The sequence below is a fragment of the Chlamydotis macqueenii genome, chromosome 11, assembly GCF_036417535.1.
Source record: "Chlamydotis macqueenii isolate bChlMac1 chromosome 11, bChlMac1.mat, whole genome shotgun sequence".
Classification (NCBI taxonomy): domain Eukaryota; kingdom Metazoa; phylum Chordata; class Aves; order Otidiformes; family Otididae; genus Chlamydotis; species Chlamydotis macqueenii.
Window position 1 is genome coordinate 12,387,991 of NC_141566.1, and position 18,310 is coordinate 12,406,300.

The following is an 18,310-nucleotide window of genomic DNA, read 5'->3' on the forward strand; positions in this document are numbered from 1 at the left end:
CTAAAATCCCTATTTGGTCTTAAGGGGTTCTTTTGCGGGGGAGGGGAAGGCTAGCGCTGAATTATTCCAATCTTGAGCCTCAGTTATAAAAATATCAAGCAGCTACTATTTAAACATGATGATGTTACATGTAGCTCTGGACTGTGAGTGGCAGCCAAGCTGCTCAGCTTGCAGCTGTGTTGTATTCTCAATAAACAACCAAACTGAGACCACAATTTGTTCCAGTCATTTATTTTGTATCATGGTATTTCAGAGCAGTGAATACAGATGGTTTGGTCTTCTAGGCTTCAGTACACTCAACTATTGTGCCTAGACTACAGTGGTCTGTTTATAGAAGCTGTATTTCATAAGTTATACTTGATCACAGCACAAAAGTCCTTTATGGCTAGATCTAATGACAGAGTTAGGGGCTTAGTGGGTCTGAAGTCTGATACTTAGGTGCCTAGGCCCTGTAACGGACATGGCACCCACTGAAGTGTCTGGGCTCCTGGTACAGGGGATGGAGAGACTTTTGCAGCTCTGAAGGGTGATGCATGAGCCTGTCTAACAAGCGTTTCCTTCAGGTCACAGGAAATTCTGCCACATGGGTGAGAGCTTCTGAAAAGCCATCTCTCCCTGGGCTCCAGACACAGCCAGCGTGTGAGTGAGTCTGGAATGCTGTATTGAAAGCAAGTGCCTACAACTGCTTGTTCAGTAAGCGGCACCTAAATCAGTTCTTGGATCTAGCCCAGGTCTTTGTGCTAGGCCTCTGGGTACCAGCAGGCTGAACTACGCTGGGTTCGTAACATATTGCTTAAAGGTGTTCAATTATACATAAATTTATAAATTTTCTATCAACAGTCAGATCTTTCAAATGAATATTGCTTTTTTTTAAAAAAACCATCCTATTCCTGTAGCAATCCCTGAAGTAATGTTCCTGTAACATCTTTGTCATGCAAATAGCAGCGTGTAGGCAATTCAAATATAAAGTAACCAAAAGTCTGTCCAGTGGGAAAGTGAGGCACTTAGGCAAAATGACCTGTAGTCACTCATTATCTATGCAAGACCTAGGAACAATCCCCAGACCTGATTCCCATTCTTGAGCTTGAACCACTGGACAGGCAAATGTCTGAAACTACTGCATGATGGCAGCAATACCTTTGCTGTGTCAAGATGGGCTTGTTTCATGTGTTACGCTTAAATTCACTCACTCTTTTGAGCTCATTTCCTGTACCTCTCACTCCAGAAGCCAAAATAACTTGGTTACAGTTCTCTATTTTGAGAGCAAGGATGGATTTGATTAAGGTAGGCATTCTAAAAACATCAAGTTGACTTGTCACAGAAACAGGTGCTATGCAACGGCAATGTAGATGATGTTTTGGTACAGAAAATAAAGTCTGTTAACCAGGCCATCTGTTGGTACTGCATTATACTTTTTGGTGTGCCGGATGGTGTGTTCTAGGAGCAATCTGGCTTTCCTGAAAGTCTAAAGAAGGCTTGAAAAAACACACATGAGCTCTGCAGGTGAGTCCATGCTCCAGCACCTGCTGGAGCTGCATTGTGTTACTGAGGTGGTGGGGGAACTCCTTCTGAAGTCGCCTTAAACTTTTCTCTCTCCCTTTCTTCTTTCTCAAACCCTGAACAACAGATGGATCTGCCCTTGGGGTACCGGACACAGCACTTCCGCATTTCCTGAAGCACGGTTTCACACTTAGACTCCATGTAGTTGTTCACTGAAAAATAAGAAGGAGACACTAAGTCTGCAGAGGGGAACAGGTTTTGTCCCCAGAGGGGATACACCTAGCCCAGCCCTTCAGCTGCTGGGCAGCATGTTTCTCGGAAAAGCAAGAGCTGCTTGCAAACATTTAATCACTTTCTTTGCTCTACAAAAAATATCTCTTTAGTTTCAGCTATTTAAAGCCATGTGAAGGCAGCCTTGCTGTTGTGGATGGGAGCATCTTAAGTCTCCCAGTTTTGTAGCTATCACATCCCACTACAGTAAGAATGAGGTTTCCCTTATTGCTTTCCTTCAATCCTTACTTTCTTTAGCCTGCGTGCTTTTAAGCTGGATCTTGTCATCCATGGTTCAACTCAGCTGCCATGTTACTATAAAGTTTACTGCTGAGTGTAAATATAAGACCATCCAAAGAGGACTTGGTATAAACAGGGACATGTACACCCTTCAGCACTGCAGGGTTTGTAGAAGGAAGGGGCAAGGAGCATGACTGCCAGCCTCCTACCAGTGGCCTGTTGTGGGCAGGCTGTAGCTTTGCAGTGTAACTGAAGCAGGCAGCATGCTAGCAGGAATGCTTAGCCAGGCACCAGCAGCTGAATCCAACTGCACAGAGCCAGACCACCTTCCACACAAAGGTACCACCTCTAGCTCAGGAGGTCTCCTAGCCACACAACTGTTACTTGGCCTCCTCTCACGTTCCTTCCTCTTGGACACTGGTAGAGCTGGGACACAGGGGTGAACGAGCTCACATCTTCGTACATGGCACAGCTATGCTCCCCTCTTTACTTTCTCCATGTTGCCTCTGTTTCAGGCTCGGAGAGATTCCACTGCACCTGCAGGTTCAGGCACTGCAGGACACAGCTGATTTGTCCAGCATCCTTTCTGGCCTAGTGCTTTGCTGGTTGCCACTGTCAGCTAAGGTAATAAAGCCCACAGTACTTTGCACGGTTGGCCATCAGGCTCTCAGAAAGAAGGCCTGTGGGTATGTGAGCAGACTGAGTCTGTGGCTTGAATTAAAAACTACCTGCCTGTGTGCATAGAAGTGCAGGGTGTGCACCCTACCCTACTACCCACTCTGCCTTGGATAAGCTATGCAACAACTATGCAGCTGCACTCACGCCTTCCCGCCTCCTCCCCACCTCTGATTTTCAAAAGATGAAGCAACAGCAAGCCAATGTGAGACAAACACAGCACCCACTGGAGAGCCTAGAAAGCAGCAGTGAATGCCTCCCAGTTAATGAGCAAGCCAGCCTGCGCTGATTGCTGGGCTATGAATTCCCTAACTGGGTTGGTGAGTGACCTGTAACACAAGCACAGAGGTCACCTCTGAGAAAAAGGTTATGGTGATGTTACTGCTTTGTGCAAGCTGGCAGCCTAGGAGGCATGGCAGGCCCTTGAAGAGGAGAGCCATAACCTGATGGTGATGAGTGCTCCAAGGCCTGCCCATGCAGGTTTCTTCCTAAAACTACAGCTACATACAGGCACACCCTGCTATCTGTCAGGGATTCATTCCTCAAAAGCACAATGGTTAGTCATACAATGGATAGCAAAACAGAAGAGATTTACAGTGGGCATTCAGTCTCACAGAGGAAGCAGACAAGGTATTTTGGAACAATGACCCACTCCAAAACCAGACTTCGAAAAGCCAGCATCTCTCAAAGGTCCTGCTTCTGCCCTCCATCCTCAGTGCTCTGTACACTATCTCTGTGTATTTGTCAGTTAAGGCTCTGTATACATCCTCTATCACATTACTTCTTACAGGGAAAAATTGCTTTGCTGTCAACTCAGCTGCTTCATCTGTGCAACTCAGACAACTCCACAGCCCAATAATACACGAAGAACAACAGCACTCCAAAATGATAGACAGAAAAGTGGTGGACAGTGGAGTGTGCATGTAGCAGAGTCAGAGCTTCTTCGCTAACACTTAGTAATTCAGATTAAATCTGTACACAAACTTACACAAGTAAAACACTTGGAATAGCTGCCATAAATGTTACAAAAAGAATACTGTCACACATGGGACCAAAACAGGGTCAAACGTTAGCTTTTAAGTACAGTTACTATGGAGAAAGAAGGTAGCTCTTCAAGGGAGAATGCTCCAAACCATGAACACAATAAAAGGTAGTATCCAGACAAATCTTGGACATGTAGAGGGGGTTGTTTAAGCCCTTGCTTTGAGCTGAATACAGCTTCCAAAAAACAATCCTGGGAAAGACAGACATCTAATAACTGACTACTGCTTTCCCCTACTTTTTCCCAGATGCTTTTCCTCCTATGCTCCTTCCCATCCACGCGGGTTGTTGTGTTACCTGCACAGATTGCAATCGCTATGTTTGCTGCAGCCTGCAAAGCCATTCCTTTACTTCCTCAGCAGGACCCCCTCCTCTCTCACTGCTATATTTTAGCTAACCTGCTTGTAGTCTGCAAATAGATTAAAGGCAGAAATGATCTACTGTGGAACTAGCCTGGCTAATTTCAGCTGTGGTGTCAATAGCCTCATTGTCCTGGGCTATCACCATGAGTTATTCTCATGTGAAGCTCAGAGCATGCTGGGCTCCACCACATGAGTTAGGAAGAACTCTTTCCCATATGACTGAGCTGCCTTGGCACAGAGGAATGTTTTCTCTTATTCATTCCATAAGGCAAATCCTTTTCCAAGAAGCAACCAATTTTTTTTTAAATACTGTCCTCTGCAAATAACAAGCCTGCTCTCCCCAAATCAGGCTCCCAAAACACATTATCACATAATCTCCCTCGTCCCTACAAATATTTAGCTAAGCTAATACGGAACATGTGTTAAAGGTTTCCAGAGGATGACCATCCTTGAGGCTAGATCACATATACCTAACCTGTTCCTGACAGACATCTGTCTGACTTGCTCTTAGAATACCCCTGGAGCTAGAAGCTCTGCAGTCTTCTCATACAATCTACCCACTATCTCACTACCCACTCTGTAAGAGAGCTTATTATAAAGTCTAGCTCTCCCTGCCTACAGCTGAGTCCCAAGACTACACATAGGATCTCACTACCAGCATGGAGAGCACTGAAATAAGCACAACAGTACTATTACAAACACTGTTTTGTACTAATGGTGTCTTATTATTTACAATCAAGCACAAGGGAATTATATTAAAACCAGACTTTATAATTTTGTTTGCTTTGCAAGCAGGTGATGCTAATGTGCTTGCTTTCTTCCTTCTCAAGGTGAAAGGAGAACAGGGTTAAATTAAAAGAATAAGTTCCACCAAAAATCAAGACACCAAAAAAACAAAATGACACTTGGTACCTTGCAAGCATTTCTGTATTTCACAGGCTTGTTTCTGGCAGGGATCCTTCTGAGACATGTTCAGAGAACTAAAATAATAGGAAAATGTTACTGTATAGACAATGTGCTTTTTGGGGTTGGGGGTGGGGATGGGCAAGACACTATCTTAAAGCCAAGAATTCAAAGAGCTCCCAATTTCCCTCTCTGTCACAGACAGTTCAGAAAACATCTATTGCTACTTGCAGATGCCTGACAACATATACAAGAATTCTCTCTGTGTCTGGCTAAAGGACAATAATGTGGACAATGAATACCATAAGTTTTATGTTGCTAGGCTTGAAGGTCTTTTTTTTTTTTTTTTCCTCTGGTCAAAATGTGTCCTTTTCCACTTAGATGCACAAAGATTCCAGCAAAGATTCAAATTAACATGGCTGGCTAATTTTTAACAGTTCTGTGCTTCTAGATCTTATACTAAAACATGTATTTGTGTAAAAGCCCTCTTTGTGAACTCTACATAACGAAAAATTTGGTGCAGCTGGAAGAGGTACTTAAAAAAAAACAACCAAACAAACCAAATTAGTTATGTATGTCTCATAAAGACAACAAGGAGGGCTTTTTTGTTGTTGTTGTTCCAGGATATCCCCCTGCCAAAAAAACAGACTGGAGGACAGCTCCATCTTGTTCAAATTCCTAGGAAGTGGGATTTCAGACACTCAATTTGACTTTTCTGCAGCTGTGACACCTGTAACTGTGATCTGTGAGATCAAAAGACAAGCAAAAACTGATGGTACTAGTAATTGGATGGGAGACCTCTACAGGAAAGCACCGCTGTTACTGAAAGAGGTGGTGGGACTTCAGCTCCCCCTGAGCCACAGTTCAGCTCCTGCCCCCGCCCACAGCTAGGGAGGTGCTGCCTTTCAAATTTCTAATAATTCACCACCCCATAGCTCTTTTCAGTATCATTCAAGGGCATTATTTCCAGCATCCTGGCCAAACTCCACTTGGCATAATTACATTCTGCCTACCTAGAACTCCCTCTGATGTTTCACTTGGACACAATACTCTCTTCATTGCCTGTCCTAAACTCTTGTGTGATGTTGCTGTGTGTTGTTTAACTGCTTCCACCTCAGAGGTGGCTGCATTTCAGTGAAGAGAGAATCATTTATTGTACAAAATATACAATGACATCTTCCTAGAGCCACTGCTCCTGAAAGACAAAAGTTCATATTAAAGAATGACTGGGAATAAACAGAACACAGTACAAAGTAGGGGTAATGTCTACACATACCAGATTAATCACCAGGCACGAGCTTAAGCAGCAGTTCTTCAACACCACCAAGCTGTAAGCGACAAGGAAAAGTTCAATACGTCTACAGTTACTGTGGCTGAGCTAACGGACTTCAACAAAATAACAGTCCTTTGCCGTCCCTCAAGGATCTCAAACGACTTCACAAACAGGCATGACTATGGTCTATTGTTGCCACCATCCTTACCATGAGATGGTGCTCTATCTCCCAAACGCGAGAGTTACTATCCCTGTACTGCTCACCCTGGGACAGCTGCCACATATGAGGCAGCCGGGATGGGGGGAGCTGGCTGGGTCGCAGCGCCTCACCCAGGGGAACCTGAACTCTTTGGATCCGAGCCCTCAGCATACCTTCCTCCTGGGGGAAAGTAACAAAAAGAGCAGGCAGTTACTGGCAATGCAGTAGAGGCACCTGCAATAGCAAAACTACAATCACTTGGAAGCTCAAAGGACACTTGCCTCTTCCGCAGTCACAAGCCACGTTTTGCGGTGCTCATCGCAGTAAACACCTATGCGTCGCACCCACAGTCGGACAGGAGGAGTGCCAGCGTGCCCTCCTTCTGCCATTCCCTCAGTCACTTCAGGATGCTCCTGTTAGGTGGACAGCATCAGCCAGCAGGATGCACACATGATCTCTTTAGCTCTGAATACATTCACGCAGAAAGCTCTCAGGCCTGAAAGGCATCTCTGGGTGGCGACTGACTTATTGCATGAGATCAAACGTCCCTAAAAGTCAGACTGGGAAACTAAGGTGGTGCCTAAGTGAACAGAAATTTCATGACAAGAAGTAGATTGGGATATGCGTGCTGTATAGCATGTGTAAGGCATTCTAGGGCAAAAGGTGCTATTGGTACACAGTTAAAACCTGTGAATATTGGCTTTGCTTATGATACTAACAGTCCTATTAAGTCTTTGTGTAAAATAAGGGAAAAAAAGAAAAAAGTGATTTACATAGGAGTTCCGTGACTAATGATCGTCTAAATCCCAAAAGCAAAACTTGTAACAAGAGGTGAAATTAGCTTAACAAGAACGAAGATCACTCTGGAGATAAAGCATGAAACTCCATATGCACGACTCTCATATTTGGCACTTGCAGAGCTGTCATTGTGAAGGGTCCTTCATCTCATCTCTCAAGAGGATGGCAGCATTGTCCATTCATATACAAGCGTCTCGTGAATAGCTCTTGTGACTTTGCGTAGTTCAGCTTTTAGATGGTTATAGAGAGCCACCGATACCAGCAGGGGCAAAGGAATTTTGGATATTGAGGTGGTTCTTCCTATTGGAATTTTTGTATAACAGCAAGTTTATCTGTATACCAGTTAGATCAAGCTGAGCCATTAGCAAATGAAGGTCAGGGGAAATGATTCTCTCTTTGAACCCTAGAAGAGGTAATCAAAATGGTACAGACAGTCTTCATTATTTATCTAGGTTTAAAGTAGAACAGAATTAAGCTGTAATACATACAACATCCTCCTGCTATGAAGCAGATGCAATATTCCTATCCCAATGAAATACAGTGGTCTTCTGAAAACTTGTACAGTTATAAGGCATATTTCAGACAGGAGCAAGAAAACTGGGGTAAAAAATAAAGTAGGGGAAATGAGGGAGAGAAAAAAATTGTTATATATTGGGGTACATACATAACAGGAAATACACTTCCACATCACCTTCTACATCTTATATCAGCGCTTCTCTACCTTTTGGAATCCAAGGATCACTTAGCCTTTTTGAAAACAAAACACCAACCATGGATCAGCCTGAACAACACTGTCACAGTATTTTAATTTCTAACAAGGAAAACTTTGAATGTTCTTTTATTATTTCTTTTTTCTCCCATTCTGTTTGTTTCCTTGCTTGATGTGTGGGAATGTGTATGTTCATTATAAAAAGCACCACTGTTCTGAAGACCATCCTGTGATGTGGTACAGCCATTCAAAGCAATGCCCCAGCAGCTGGGGCACTGCATTTAGAGCAATGTGACAGCAGACTGACAAGCCTCACCAGGCCTTCAAGAATAAGCTATGAGGGTTAAAGGGATATTTCTGTAAGTCTTTTTAATTCTGCTTTACCCTAAGTTACTTTACAAGTTTAAGCCTATGTCTGGGAATCACTTTGCCTAACAGTGAAATGCAGCAATTGCCACTGCTCATTTTCAGTCAGCTGAATGTAATCACCCAGGTTGGAATTTGGCCAGGATACTCTCCTACTCTGCAGTAAACTGCCAAAAGCTTTATCATGACCAAAAATGCTCAAGAACTTGCTTTTATTCCATTCAAAGCTGTAATTTTGACAGCTCATCATCCCCAGAACAAGAAGACTCAAGACTGACTTCAGTATTAGAAAAATATTACTCAGTAAGTGAATACTGTTTCCTACAGCAAGTAAACTCTCCTGGAAGGTCTCCTATCCAAATACTAACCAGCCTTGCTGAACTACAGGTAGGAGGACTAAAGCACAACATGTATGTTTGCATTTATTTTATATGAACATAGTAGTAATGATAGGTACAGGACCAAAAGAACAAGGTCTCATGCAGAGGATGCTGTGCAGAACGGGCAGCGGTTAACATGTCTTTTTAACCTTTGCCTCACAAATTTGTCCCAAATTTCCTCTGAACTCCATAGCTCTGAGTTCAGTTGCCAAAGTTCAAAGGCCCAGTCTGGCCTCTCTTTTCAGCAGCCTCTAAGACTGTTATGAAGGAGCTCAGTTAGCACCACAAATAAAATCTTGAGGTCAGGCAAAATTGTCAATTGGGTTTGAAGTAAGTCAGGTCTGTCTCTATTACATACAAAAGAAACAGATTTAAAAAAAAAAAAACCAACATGCACTTAAGACATTTGCATCTGAAACTTTAAGAAGGGAAAAACATACACAATTCCTATTTTTGCAGACTTTATCAGAAAGCAATAAAAAAGCCTGAAGGAAGACATGAGTGGAAGCTTACTCATATTGAAAACAAGTTGTAAAACCTGTTTCTTATATTGCTTGCTTCATAATCTATTAAAAAAAGCACCACATCCAACAAAAAACAATCAGCTTAAATTTTTAGGATTGCAGCGTCATCCTTTGATGCAGACTTTAATGTTCCCATCAATATAATTGCAGAAGTCTGAGCTGTTTAAGGTATTGATCTGGGGAGACTTAAAGCTCAATCCCCACAGCCAGGAACCAGACTTGCAGATATTTTTTCCATCTCAGCATCAGGCCATAGAAGTTTAATACTATTCTGGGAGCCGGGTGAATTTCTGAGCCATACAATACATAAATAAATATGAAAATGGCCAGCAGGAGGACTGTACTGTATGGTCAATTTATTTGCTTTTAAATTTGGTACATTAAAATATTTTATGAAAACAGTGAAAGAAATTGCTCCAGCTGCCACTGGACCATCCCCAGAGCTGGAGCTCAGCATGCTGAACAAACTCCACTCTTTATTACCTTCTACTTTAAAAGGAGACTGGGTCAGATTGTTAGAAGAGTTCAGCTGCCACTTAGGCACCAAGGGAAAAAGCAATGCTGAGGCTCAGCAAATTGGGCACAGCTTCCAGACCAGGCTGACCCAGTGTGGCCTTCTGGTGGAGAGTGTGAAGCTGCCTGCACACCTCTGTGTGCACAGCCTTCAAGGAGCTAAAAGGGAGCTGAGCTTTCCTGCAAAACCTAGCCTGCATCTTGTAACAAGTCAGAGATCAGGTGAGCTGTCTGCTGATGTAAGATGTTGACTCACTCTAAAGCTTCTTCTTGGGGGTCTGGGCTCTACTTTGCCTGGAGCACTCGCCCTGAGCAAGCACCTCCATCGCTCCACTCTCCACTCTGCCCGACCTACTGATGGGTAGCAGATGCTCACCGACCAGCCGGGGCTGTCCAGTAGTTTGGGGAGGAAAGATCTAGCTTTGGTAGGATCTAAGGAAACAGGAAAACAAAAAGAGATGGACATAGTGTGGAGGAGCCCCAGAGAAAGAAGGGGAGAACGAGGAAAGGGATGCGGGAGCCGAGTCTGGTGAAGAGCCGGCCGAGGAGGGGGTGTGAGGCGTGCTGCAGAAAAGGGGAGCAGGGAGGGTAGGCTGGGGAGAGGGTGTGGGACCAGTGCGAACGGCGGGCCGGCCGTGACGGGGAGGAGGCGAGAAAGGCCGGAGAGGCCCGGCCACCACAGCGGGAAGAGGGCGCAGTACGTGTCCATAGCAACCACCTCCCACCCAGGCCGCGCCTGCGGGGCTCGACGGCCGCCCCTCGGCGTGAGACGGCACCAGGCGGAGCGGGAGGCGCCAGGCCGGGCCCCTTGGGCCGCCCACCCGTGACCTACCTGCAGCCCCACGCCAGGTGACAGCCAGCGCCGTGTGCACCGAACAAAACCTTCCCCCACCCTCCCCTCTGACCTGCAACCTCCCCTTGGCTGTTCGCAGGCCCCAATGGCCTGCGCGCACCGGAGCCCCGCCCCGAGCCGGGTCGGGTCGAATCGAGCCGAGCCGAGCCGCACCGCCCCGTCCCGTCCCGTCCCCCTCAGCTCCATCGCCCGCCCAGCCCTGCCCAGCAGCAAGCATCGGCTGCAGCGCGGAACCCCGGGGCCGCCGTTCGCGTGGGCGACACGGCACTTCCGCCGTACGGTACCGCTCGTCTCTCCGGAAGCCAAACTGCACCCTGGCCGCGTCGATTGGCTGAATGAGCCAGCGAGCCCCACTGGGATTGGCCGTGCTGCCGCGTGCCGGTGGGGGAAGCGGGGCTTGTCTCCACCTTCTTCGGGGGCGGGGGGGAGGTAGGCGAGCCGTGGTAAGATGGCGGTGCAGGCAGTGCACCTGGAGGCGGATGCTTTTCTGGTGTGCCTCAACCACGCGCTGAGCACCGAGAAGGAGGAGGTCATGGGGCTCTGCATCGGCGAGGTACAGGGACCGGCAGGGCTGATCGCGCCCAGGCTGTCCCGGGGGGAGACGAGCGGGGCGCGGGGGCCGCAGCAGCAGGAGGTGCCGCTGCCCGGGCGGGGCTCATGGCTTGTGCCGGTGCGGGCCGTGGGATAGCCGTGGGCTCTTACCTTTCGAGCGGGGCTCGGTGGCCATGGCAGGCAGCGTTGTACAGGCTTGTTTGGGAGCGGTTCATTGTCAGAGCCGTGCCACTGGGCCTCGGGCTTCTCCTCTCTGCTCCTGGCTAGCGCGGAGTCGTTCCAGCTGCTGTGAAATCAAGGCTTAGAGTCAGAAAAGTCATCTGCACTCCTGACTGTACCGTGATTGTACGTTTTCCCTACTGAAGGTACAGGAGCCGCCCTTTTCCTTGAGGTTGGTTATTTCTTTAGCAGAGGAATGATCGATTTTTCCTTCTGTGTCATTAGGTTGACACCAGCCGAATTGTTCATATCCATTCTGTGATCATTCTGCGCCGCTCCGATAAGAGAAAAGACCGTGTGGAAATTTCGCCAGAGCAGCTTTCAGCTGCTTCTACTGAAGCAGAGATATCCTTTAGTAGAGACAGCAGCAAACTTGCCAGTGAATTGGTTTATCTCAGAACTCTTTATGTGCTGTATTTTAGACGTATTCCAGTTGGCTTGAAGTTGTCTGCTTCCCTCCTACAACTTTTTGACTTGGATGGCTGTGCTGGTAGTTGCCGTTTTCTGGAGTCTTTATTGGTTCCAGTATTTGCAGTGGAGTTGTGTTATAACTGGTTTTTATAATTTCTTTGTATTTGGTCACAAAGTAAAACTGAAGTATGTTCAGCAGGGAGACTTATCAGAACATGAAAGGTTGAAAAGTCTCTGTTTCCAACTGTGCTGGAGAGCCTTTTCCCTGCATACACTCAAGCATGCTGTTTTGGACAGCTTCCTGCTGTGTCATTTCCTGCCACATGCAAAAAAAAATCCAATTTGCTTCTGCAGCAGCGGCATCCTGCCAGAGCTGGAGAAGAGGCTTCCATCAAGTTCCTGCCCTGTGTCTTGTCACACCTCTAACAGGACCTGGAATTCTGTTGACTGATGAGAAACTCTCAACACTCTGCTGTTTTCCCTTGTACAAAAAACTTCTTCCATTTGTTCCTTGACTCACACACAGGTTGGCTGAAATGACGGGACGTCCCATGAGAGTTGTGGGCTGGTATCACTCTCATCCACATATTACTGTCTGGCCATCGCATGTTGGTAAGAGCAGTATTGGTCTAGGTTCTATATGAAAACTCACAGCTGGTTAATTGTATTACACAACTTACTGGATTTTCAGAGCTGTACATCCCAACTATCAAAGTTCGGTTTCTCAAACGTCCTCTGGTAGAACCAGATTGTCTGAGTGGACTTCAGGAACCTCTGCCACTGTAGCCCCATTCCTGTCTGTATGCTCCAGGTGCTCAAACTGCACGACTCAGTGGTCACAAATCAGCTACTAGTAGTACTACTCTTCTCCAGACAGGAAAACTAGACCTAGGGTGTGGAGAATAGCAAAAAATAAAACCAAAACCCTGTGGGAATCATAGGCCTGCTGTGATGATTTTTGACATCTGAGGGTGTTAGTGCAGAAATGAAAACTTCTTTGAAACAAGTGTTTGAGTATCTTATGTGTGTTGGACATTATGGCTGTATAGTGATCTGTGCACCAGGCTGATGCTAAGATAATTTCTTGTTTTGTTAACTCATTTTGTATTTTTAAGATTTGCTATTTAATTACATTTTAAATTGGACCTTTTTTTTTTTTTTAATGTCAACTTGGTCACCTGGAGTAAGTACTTTAAAATAAAACTTGTGACATTTGTTACCAAATTCCAGGTCACACTTCAAAAAGTAGCAAATCTTTTTCTAATCCTTCAGGTGACCAGTGCAGTTCTTATTCTCTTATTTCTTTGTCTGCAGATGTCCGCACACAAGCTATGTATCAGATGATGGACCAAGGTTTTGTAGGGCTTATCTTTTCCTGCTTCATTGAGGACAAAAACACAAAGGTAGGCAACTTAAAAATGACAATACCCCTCCAAGTACTCATGGGAAACATTGACTCCAGGGCAAAACTGAAAACCTTGGATGCGGCCTGCAAGAAGGGCTGAGTTCTGCTTGGGGCACAATTAAAGCAGGACTAGAATGGTGATGTTTGGATCATAATCCCAGTGATGAAAGAATGAGTTGTGCTGATCCACAGCCTGGCTCTCCAGCCAGCAGAGCTGGGCAGGTACTAGGATTCTAGGATTGCATCAGATAGCTACAGTATGCACGTGCACTGAAATGTGTGAGTCCCCTTCAGCTGTTCAGTCCAGCTTACTGCACCTCTGGCCTCTTTAGGAGATGCTGCTGTAGTGTGAGATAAGCTGACATGGTGTGTCTTGTATAGGTTTTCAAGGTAGCTATTGTTTAAGATTTTTTTTTTTTGTCGTTAATGAGTCTGTCAATATCTGCTTGTAAACAGTTCCAGCATAGCAATCAAAGTGAAAAGTGTGTGCTTTTGTGACCTGTTAAAATGCTGTTTGAAAGCACGTTCTGCTTCCTAAAGGAATATGTACTTTTAGATTATTTTTTTGCTCTTGGAATCTGACTTTCTGCTGTCTTTCTTAGACAGGCAGGATTCTTTACACCTGTTTCCAGTCCATTCAGGCCCAGAAGAGCTCAGAGTGAGTACAGCAAAAGAATATTAAGTCCAGTGTCAGGCTGTGTTTCATCTTGTTTCTCCTTTCTGTGTTGTCTCAAATAAGTGGCTTCTAGGCTTATCATGAGGAGCAGATATTGTATAGAAGTGCCTGAACAAGGTCTCAGTGCTTCTGCTAGTGCAGGCTGCTTGAAGACAAAATGAAGATTAGGATTGATTAATTTAGCCTAGATAATTTATTAGCTTAAGATTTGGTGTAGGACACTGTAGTCTGGGTATGAATTTGTGCTGTAATCTGTTGAGTAGAAGGCCCATGCTTTTGCTTTCAACTCTAGAGGTCAAGGCTTCAAGCTTGCATGATGTAGAGTCCTCACTAACCATGCAAACACTGTGCATCGTATTGTCCGTACCAACCATCTAGTTGCTTTAGCATTTTTTTTCATTAAAACACACACCAAGTGTGTGGCTATAAAAGGCTTCCATTTGCCTGTCAACTCAGGCATGTGTTCCCAAAAGTAAACCTGCAGCATTGGACAGACTGTTGCAGGTTTGTAGAAGTCCTTTTTCTTTTTTCTCTGCTGCTTTGAAGTTAATTGTGTCTGATACCCTTTTAGATATGAAAGGATTGAAATTCCTATTCATGTTGTCCCTCATGAAACCATTGGGAAAGTGTGTCTGGAATCAGCTGTAGAGCTGCCCAAGATCCTTTGCCAAGAAGAGCAAGATGCCTACAGGAGAATTCACAGGTAACAACACTGGGGCTGCACCCCAGTGTATGTCTTTGCTAACATATTCTACTGTTGCTGTACTTAAAGTACCATAACTTAGCGAGGCTGTAGAAAATAAGAAGTGTTAGTAGCTTTTATGCTTTTGTAGGAGAACTGGTTGAATACCTTCACATGAAGGAGTTCAGTTTCTCTCAGCCTTACACATAAGAGCTAAGTGTAACTCCTCCTTTGCTGCACCAAAAAGAAAGAGTTACAGTGTGTGTACTGGTGGCATTTCAGTGATGTGTCTGGGTGTGACAGTAATTAGTATTTAACCAGGGTAAGAATGCTGAGAAGAAGTCTGAAAAATGAGATTAAATATCAGCATTTTTTTTTTGTTTGTTTTCTGCCTGTATTGCTCAACACTGATGTTTCTGTAGAAAGCAGCTGTAAGCTCTTTATTGTCCTTGTGGATGTACAGGGCTTCAACAACTAAAGAGGTTTATATGTATCTGCAATATGAGTGACTTGTAGGTAGCTGGTTCTATAGCCTGAGTTTGCCTTATATGCAATTCACTGCTGCCTTGTAACTAACCTACGTTCTGTTCATTCTCTTAGCCTCACCCATCTAGACTCTGTAACCAAGATTCATAATGGCTCAGGTAAGGATTCATTTTTTGCATGCGAGAATCCAGGATGCTGCTCCCAGAGTCAAAAAAACAGTAGAATCTTAAGCAGGGGTTGGTTTGACTCTAACTTCAGGGGACAGTAGGCCACAGCTGCGTAACCGTCATCCCTTTGCCATAAAAGACACTTGTAAATAACCATAAAAGCACAAACTTTTTTCTTTTTTCTTGCCATACAGTTCATTTCCAATCACAAATACTGTGTAACCTGGAGGATTCCCTGAGACTGTTGTCTTGTTACATGATGTCTAGTGGAGGAACAGAATTGTAACTGAACACTTTAAAGGAAAACATCAAGGGCTGTAAAATAATGTAGTCCTGGGGTTTATGAATGCTATTGTATCCTTCAGCCTTAGTACAATTGCTTAAAATTACAATAGACTTTGGATTTGTTTGGGTATGGGGTTTTGGTTTTTTCTAGGTGGGGGGAGAGGGGCATTTTTGTTGTTGTTGTTTTTTTTCCTATTAGAAGAGGAAGGGGATTTTGGATTTGGTGAGTCTGGCTGATATAGATGCATACTTGCATCTCCTGGCACTTCCTATATGTTATGTGCATATGACATCTTTGCTTTTGCCAGTGAGATAGGGTAAATCCTAATCCCACTTCTGTTCCAACGTAAATACCTCATTGTTCATTCTCACCTGTTTAATAAATGAGGCATTCTTTGCTTCTGAATTTACAAATTTATTAGCATCAATGATGACTTATATGTAGATTTCTGTTGTAGGTCTGTCATTCCTCCCCTGAGTGTCTAAAGGTCAGATTGAAATAGCTTGTTTCCCTGTTTTGCAAGCTGCTGATTCTGACTTTCCTGTGGGGATGTCTGGTTGCATTGGCCAGGATATTGGAGAGTTTCCTTGGCTGTCTCTAATGCTCTTGGCTTTGGGGTTCTTGTAACACACTGAGTCTTCTGTGTGTTTGCACTGGCATGATATGTTCTTGCTCTTTTCAGTGTTCACAAAGAACCTCTGCAGCCAGATGTCTGCCATCAGTGGGCCACTCCTTCAATGGCTGGAAGACAGACTAGATCAGAACAAACAGCGGGTGCAGGAGCTGCAGCAGGAGAAAGAGCAGCTCCTGGAGGAGCTAGCTGCTTTAGAGTGAAGGAGGAAATGTAGACCCTTCAAGAAAAGAGACATGAAAAAAACTCTGCAAGACCTACTCCTGGCTGAAGGGTGGCCCTGCATTGCCTTGCAGTGAAGATACTGTCTGTGCCTCTTCTCTTGCCACATGCAGCAGAAAGCACTTCTATAGGATAAGGGCTTTATCTGCCCCAGCTTGGTGGAAAACAGTGGTATCTCTCCAGGTACTGCATGATGCAGTGCAATTCTAGCTCAGTGGTGAGGATGGGCAGCACATGAAGAAACTTCAGTTTTGAAGGGCACACACTTAAGGAACATGTTGTTTCTCCCTCCCCTATATTTTGACAGAAGTCTTATCGCTTTACATGTATTCCAGGAGCCTAGAACAGGAGGGTTAGAGGGGAAAAGAGTCCCTGCAGTCATATCTGATGCTGCCAACTTCTACCTTCTTTTTACTTGATTCAGTTGACTGTGATCTTTATATATAGTAATGTTCTGGATTACTGGTTATCCACCCAGCCAGGTAACAGATGGGAGGGAAGCTTGGGAAGAGACCTGGTAGAACTTTGACATCAGATCTGTATTCAGCATACATCAAAACAAATAAAGAATTCTAAAGCTAGAGCTGTTTGGAGTGGAAATGAAATGGATGCTACAAAGTGCCAGTGCCTGCATTTTTTGGACACTGCATGCGCAGCACTGAGGTTCTCTACAAAATGGACTGTTTCTGCTAGCTCAGTGGGATGAATGTGGTTCCTTCCCAGAGGAGAAAAAGGTTAAGAGGCTGAGAAGAGAACTGATAGATATGCAAGCCTGTCACTTCTACATGCTGAATTTAAATGCAGAATGTTCATTTAAATGTTCTTCCTTTTGCATTGCAGAGTATCCGCCATCATGTACATCATTGTGGGGAAAATAATAAAAGATTGCCAAGGAGGATTGTAAACATGCTTAAGTGACTTTCAGCTGGGGTTTAGAAAACCACATATATCATACTAGTGGTTGTTTAGTCTTGTGTACTTGACAAGCAGAACATCTGTGTTTAGATAACACAGCCCTATGATAGACTCAGAAGCGCCCTGTCAAACATGCTTGAGATTCCTACTCTGCTGTGGGAAAGATCAAAGCACAGTGGTAAGCTATGCCTGTGTGAATCCGTGATACACAGGCAAAACCAGAAGGTTTGGTGATCCTCTAGCAAGGACTAATGCGGTGCCTGCATTTTTGCTTGTGTGCCTCTGCCTGGGTGCTGCTTCAGGGATCCCCTATTTTGCAAGGTAATGAAAAGAAATGTATTTCATCTGTGGTTTTGTGGTTGTTCCTGCATCCTGCCTGAGTCAGCTCACACATTTGGTGTAACTGACAGGATGCAGGAGCATGCTATGGCTGGCAAAAAGCTGGGGACTGGGGAGGCCATGACCATGACTCCTTGTATTCTGGGATGGCCCAGTTATGAGCAGTGGATCTCCATGGCCATTTGCCTGGCTATGCTGGCTGTGCTGGAAGCATGGTCTGAAACAGATGATGGAGCATTACTTCCCAGACAATTGAAACAGTTAAGCGCAAGGTGCCATGGAAAGTGGCATCTCATTCTTCTCACAAGTTACCAGGGAGATTGCGGTGGTTGTTAGCTACCAATCTTAGAGCTCTTCACTGTGAAGTTGTTGCATTATGGAGTAAAATGAGAGAACGGGAAAAGGAAGTTGGGACTTTACAAGATGCAAAGATGGTTACGCAATAACTTCTCAAGCAGAGTGGTGCCATGGGCTGTAAGGTAAGGTAGAGCAGTTGGCAGTGCATATCGCTAATAAATGAAGATGCGGAAAAAGTAAGGTTTCGATTTCCCAAGTTTGTGCTCTCACCTCAAAACCTTAATGGGATTCCAAAGAATGGGATGGAAATATTTGGAGTGAATCCTTGGACTCTGAGATTGAATTTGAATTTGAGACAGATTTAAAAGGCAGGGAGGTGGTAGAAGTATGACCTCTCATGCAAATGATGGGGCAGG

At 44.8% G+C, this 18,310-nt stretch overlaps 3 protein-coding genes across 8 annotated transcripts; 1 reads left to right on the forward strand and 2 right to left on the reverse strand.

Moving 5' to 3' along the window:
- Positions 1–215: 215 nt before the first annotated feature.
- On the reverse strand, positions 216–5,068 carry CMC4 (C-X9-C motif containing 4). Its single transcript, XM_010126350.2, has 2 exons — positions 5,001–5,068; positions 216–1,712 (listed from the first exon to the last, which is right to left on the reverse strand). Exons 1-2 carry the CDS (start codon positions 5,056–5,058, stop codon positions 1,543–1,545), a joined length of 228 nt encoding a protein of 75 aa, XP_010124652.1. The 5' UTR covers positions 5,059–5,068; the 3' UTR covers positions 216–1,542.
- Positions 1,574–10,623, reverse strand: MTCP1 (mature T cell proliferation 1). 6 transcript variants are annotated; one of them, XM_086756772.1, is made up of 6 exons: positions 10,586–10,605; positions 10,130–10,185; positions 6,745–7,664; positions 6,473–6,643; positions 6,268–6,319; positions 5,010–5,068 (listed from the first exon to the last, which is right to left on the reverse strand). In XM_086756772.1, the coding sequence occupies exons 3-5, from the start codon at positions 6,850–6,852 to the stop codon at positions 6,272–6,274; spliced, it is 327 nt and encodes a 108-aa protein (XP_086612898.1). In that variant the 5' UTR covers positions 6,853–7,664; positions 10,130–10,185; positions 10,586–10,605; the 3' UTR covers positions 5,010–5,068; positions 6,268–6,271. The 6 variants fall into 6 exon arrangements, with proteins under 6 accessions (XP_086612901.1, XP_086612898.1, XP_086612897.1 ...); XM_086756771.1 differs by lacking the exon at positions 10,130–10,185 and having other exon boundaries at positions 10,586–10,623; XM_086756776.1 differs by lacking the exon at positions 10,130–10,185 and having other exon boundaries at positions 6,745–6,876; positions 10,586–10,614.
- Positions 10,624–11,054: 431 nt separating this feature from the next.
- On the forward strand, positions 11,055–16,926 carry BRCC3 (BRCA1/BRCA2-containing complex subunit 3). Its single transcript, XM_086756334.1, has 8 exons — positions 11,055–11,159; positions 11,603–11,722; positions 12,313–12,400; positions 13,103–13,191; positions 13,796–13,851; positions 14,441–14,572; positions 15,152–15,195; positions 16,173–16,926. The coding sequence occupies exons 1-8, from the start codon at positions 11,055–11,057 to the stop codon at positions 16,322–16,324; spliced, it is 786 nt and encodes a 261-aa protein (XP_086612460.1). The 3' UTR covers positions 16,325–16,926.
- Positions 16,927–18,310: the final 1,384 nt, after the last annotated feature.

What these genes read in the sequence shown, in the direction of transcription:
- CMC4 (XM_010126350.2), bottom strand. Translation starts at nt 5,058, where the DNA reads ATGTCTCAGAAGGATCCCTGCCAGAAACAAGCCTGTGAAATACAGAAA. An exon ending in AATACAGAAATGCTTGCAAG is followed by an intron (nt 1,713 to 5,000) that starts GTACCAAGTGTC and finishes CTTATTTTTCAG; the next exon opens with TGAACAACTACATGGAGTCT.
- MTCP1 (XM_086756775.1), bottom strand. Translation starts at nt 6,852, where the DNA reads ATGGCAGAAGGAGGGCACGCTGGCACTCCTCCTGTCCGACTGTGGGTG. An exon ending in GGCTTGTGACTGCGGAAGAG is followed by an intron (nt 6,644 to 6,744) that starts GCAAGTGTCCTT and finishes ACTTTCCCCCAG; the next exon opens with GAGGAAGGTATGCTGAGGGC. An exon ending in AGATAGAGCACCATCTCATG is followed by an intron (nt 6,320 to 6,472) that starts GTAAGGATGGTG and finishes TGTCGCTTACAG; the next exon opens with CTTGGTGGTGTTGAAGAACT.
- BRCC3 (XM_086756334.1), top strand. Translation starts at nt 11,055, where the DNA reads ATGGCGGTGCAGGCAGTGCACCTGGAGGCGGATGCTTTTCTGGTGTGC. An exon ending in TGTCTGGCCATCGCATGTTG is followed by an intron (nt 12,401 to 13,102) that starts GTAAGAGCAGTA and finishes CTTTGTCTGCAG; the next exon opens with ATGTCCGCACACAAGCTATG. An exon ending in TTGAGGACAAAAACACAAAG is followed by an intron (nt 13,192 to 13,795) that starts GTAGGCAACTTA and finishes TGTCTTTCTTAG; the next exon opens with ACAGGCAGGATTCTTTACAC.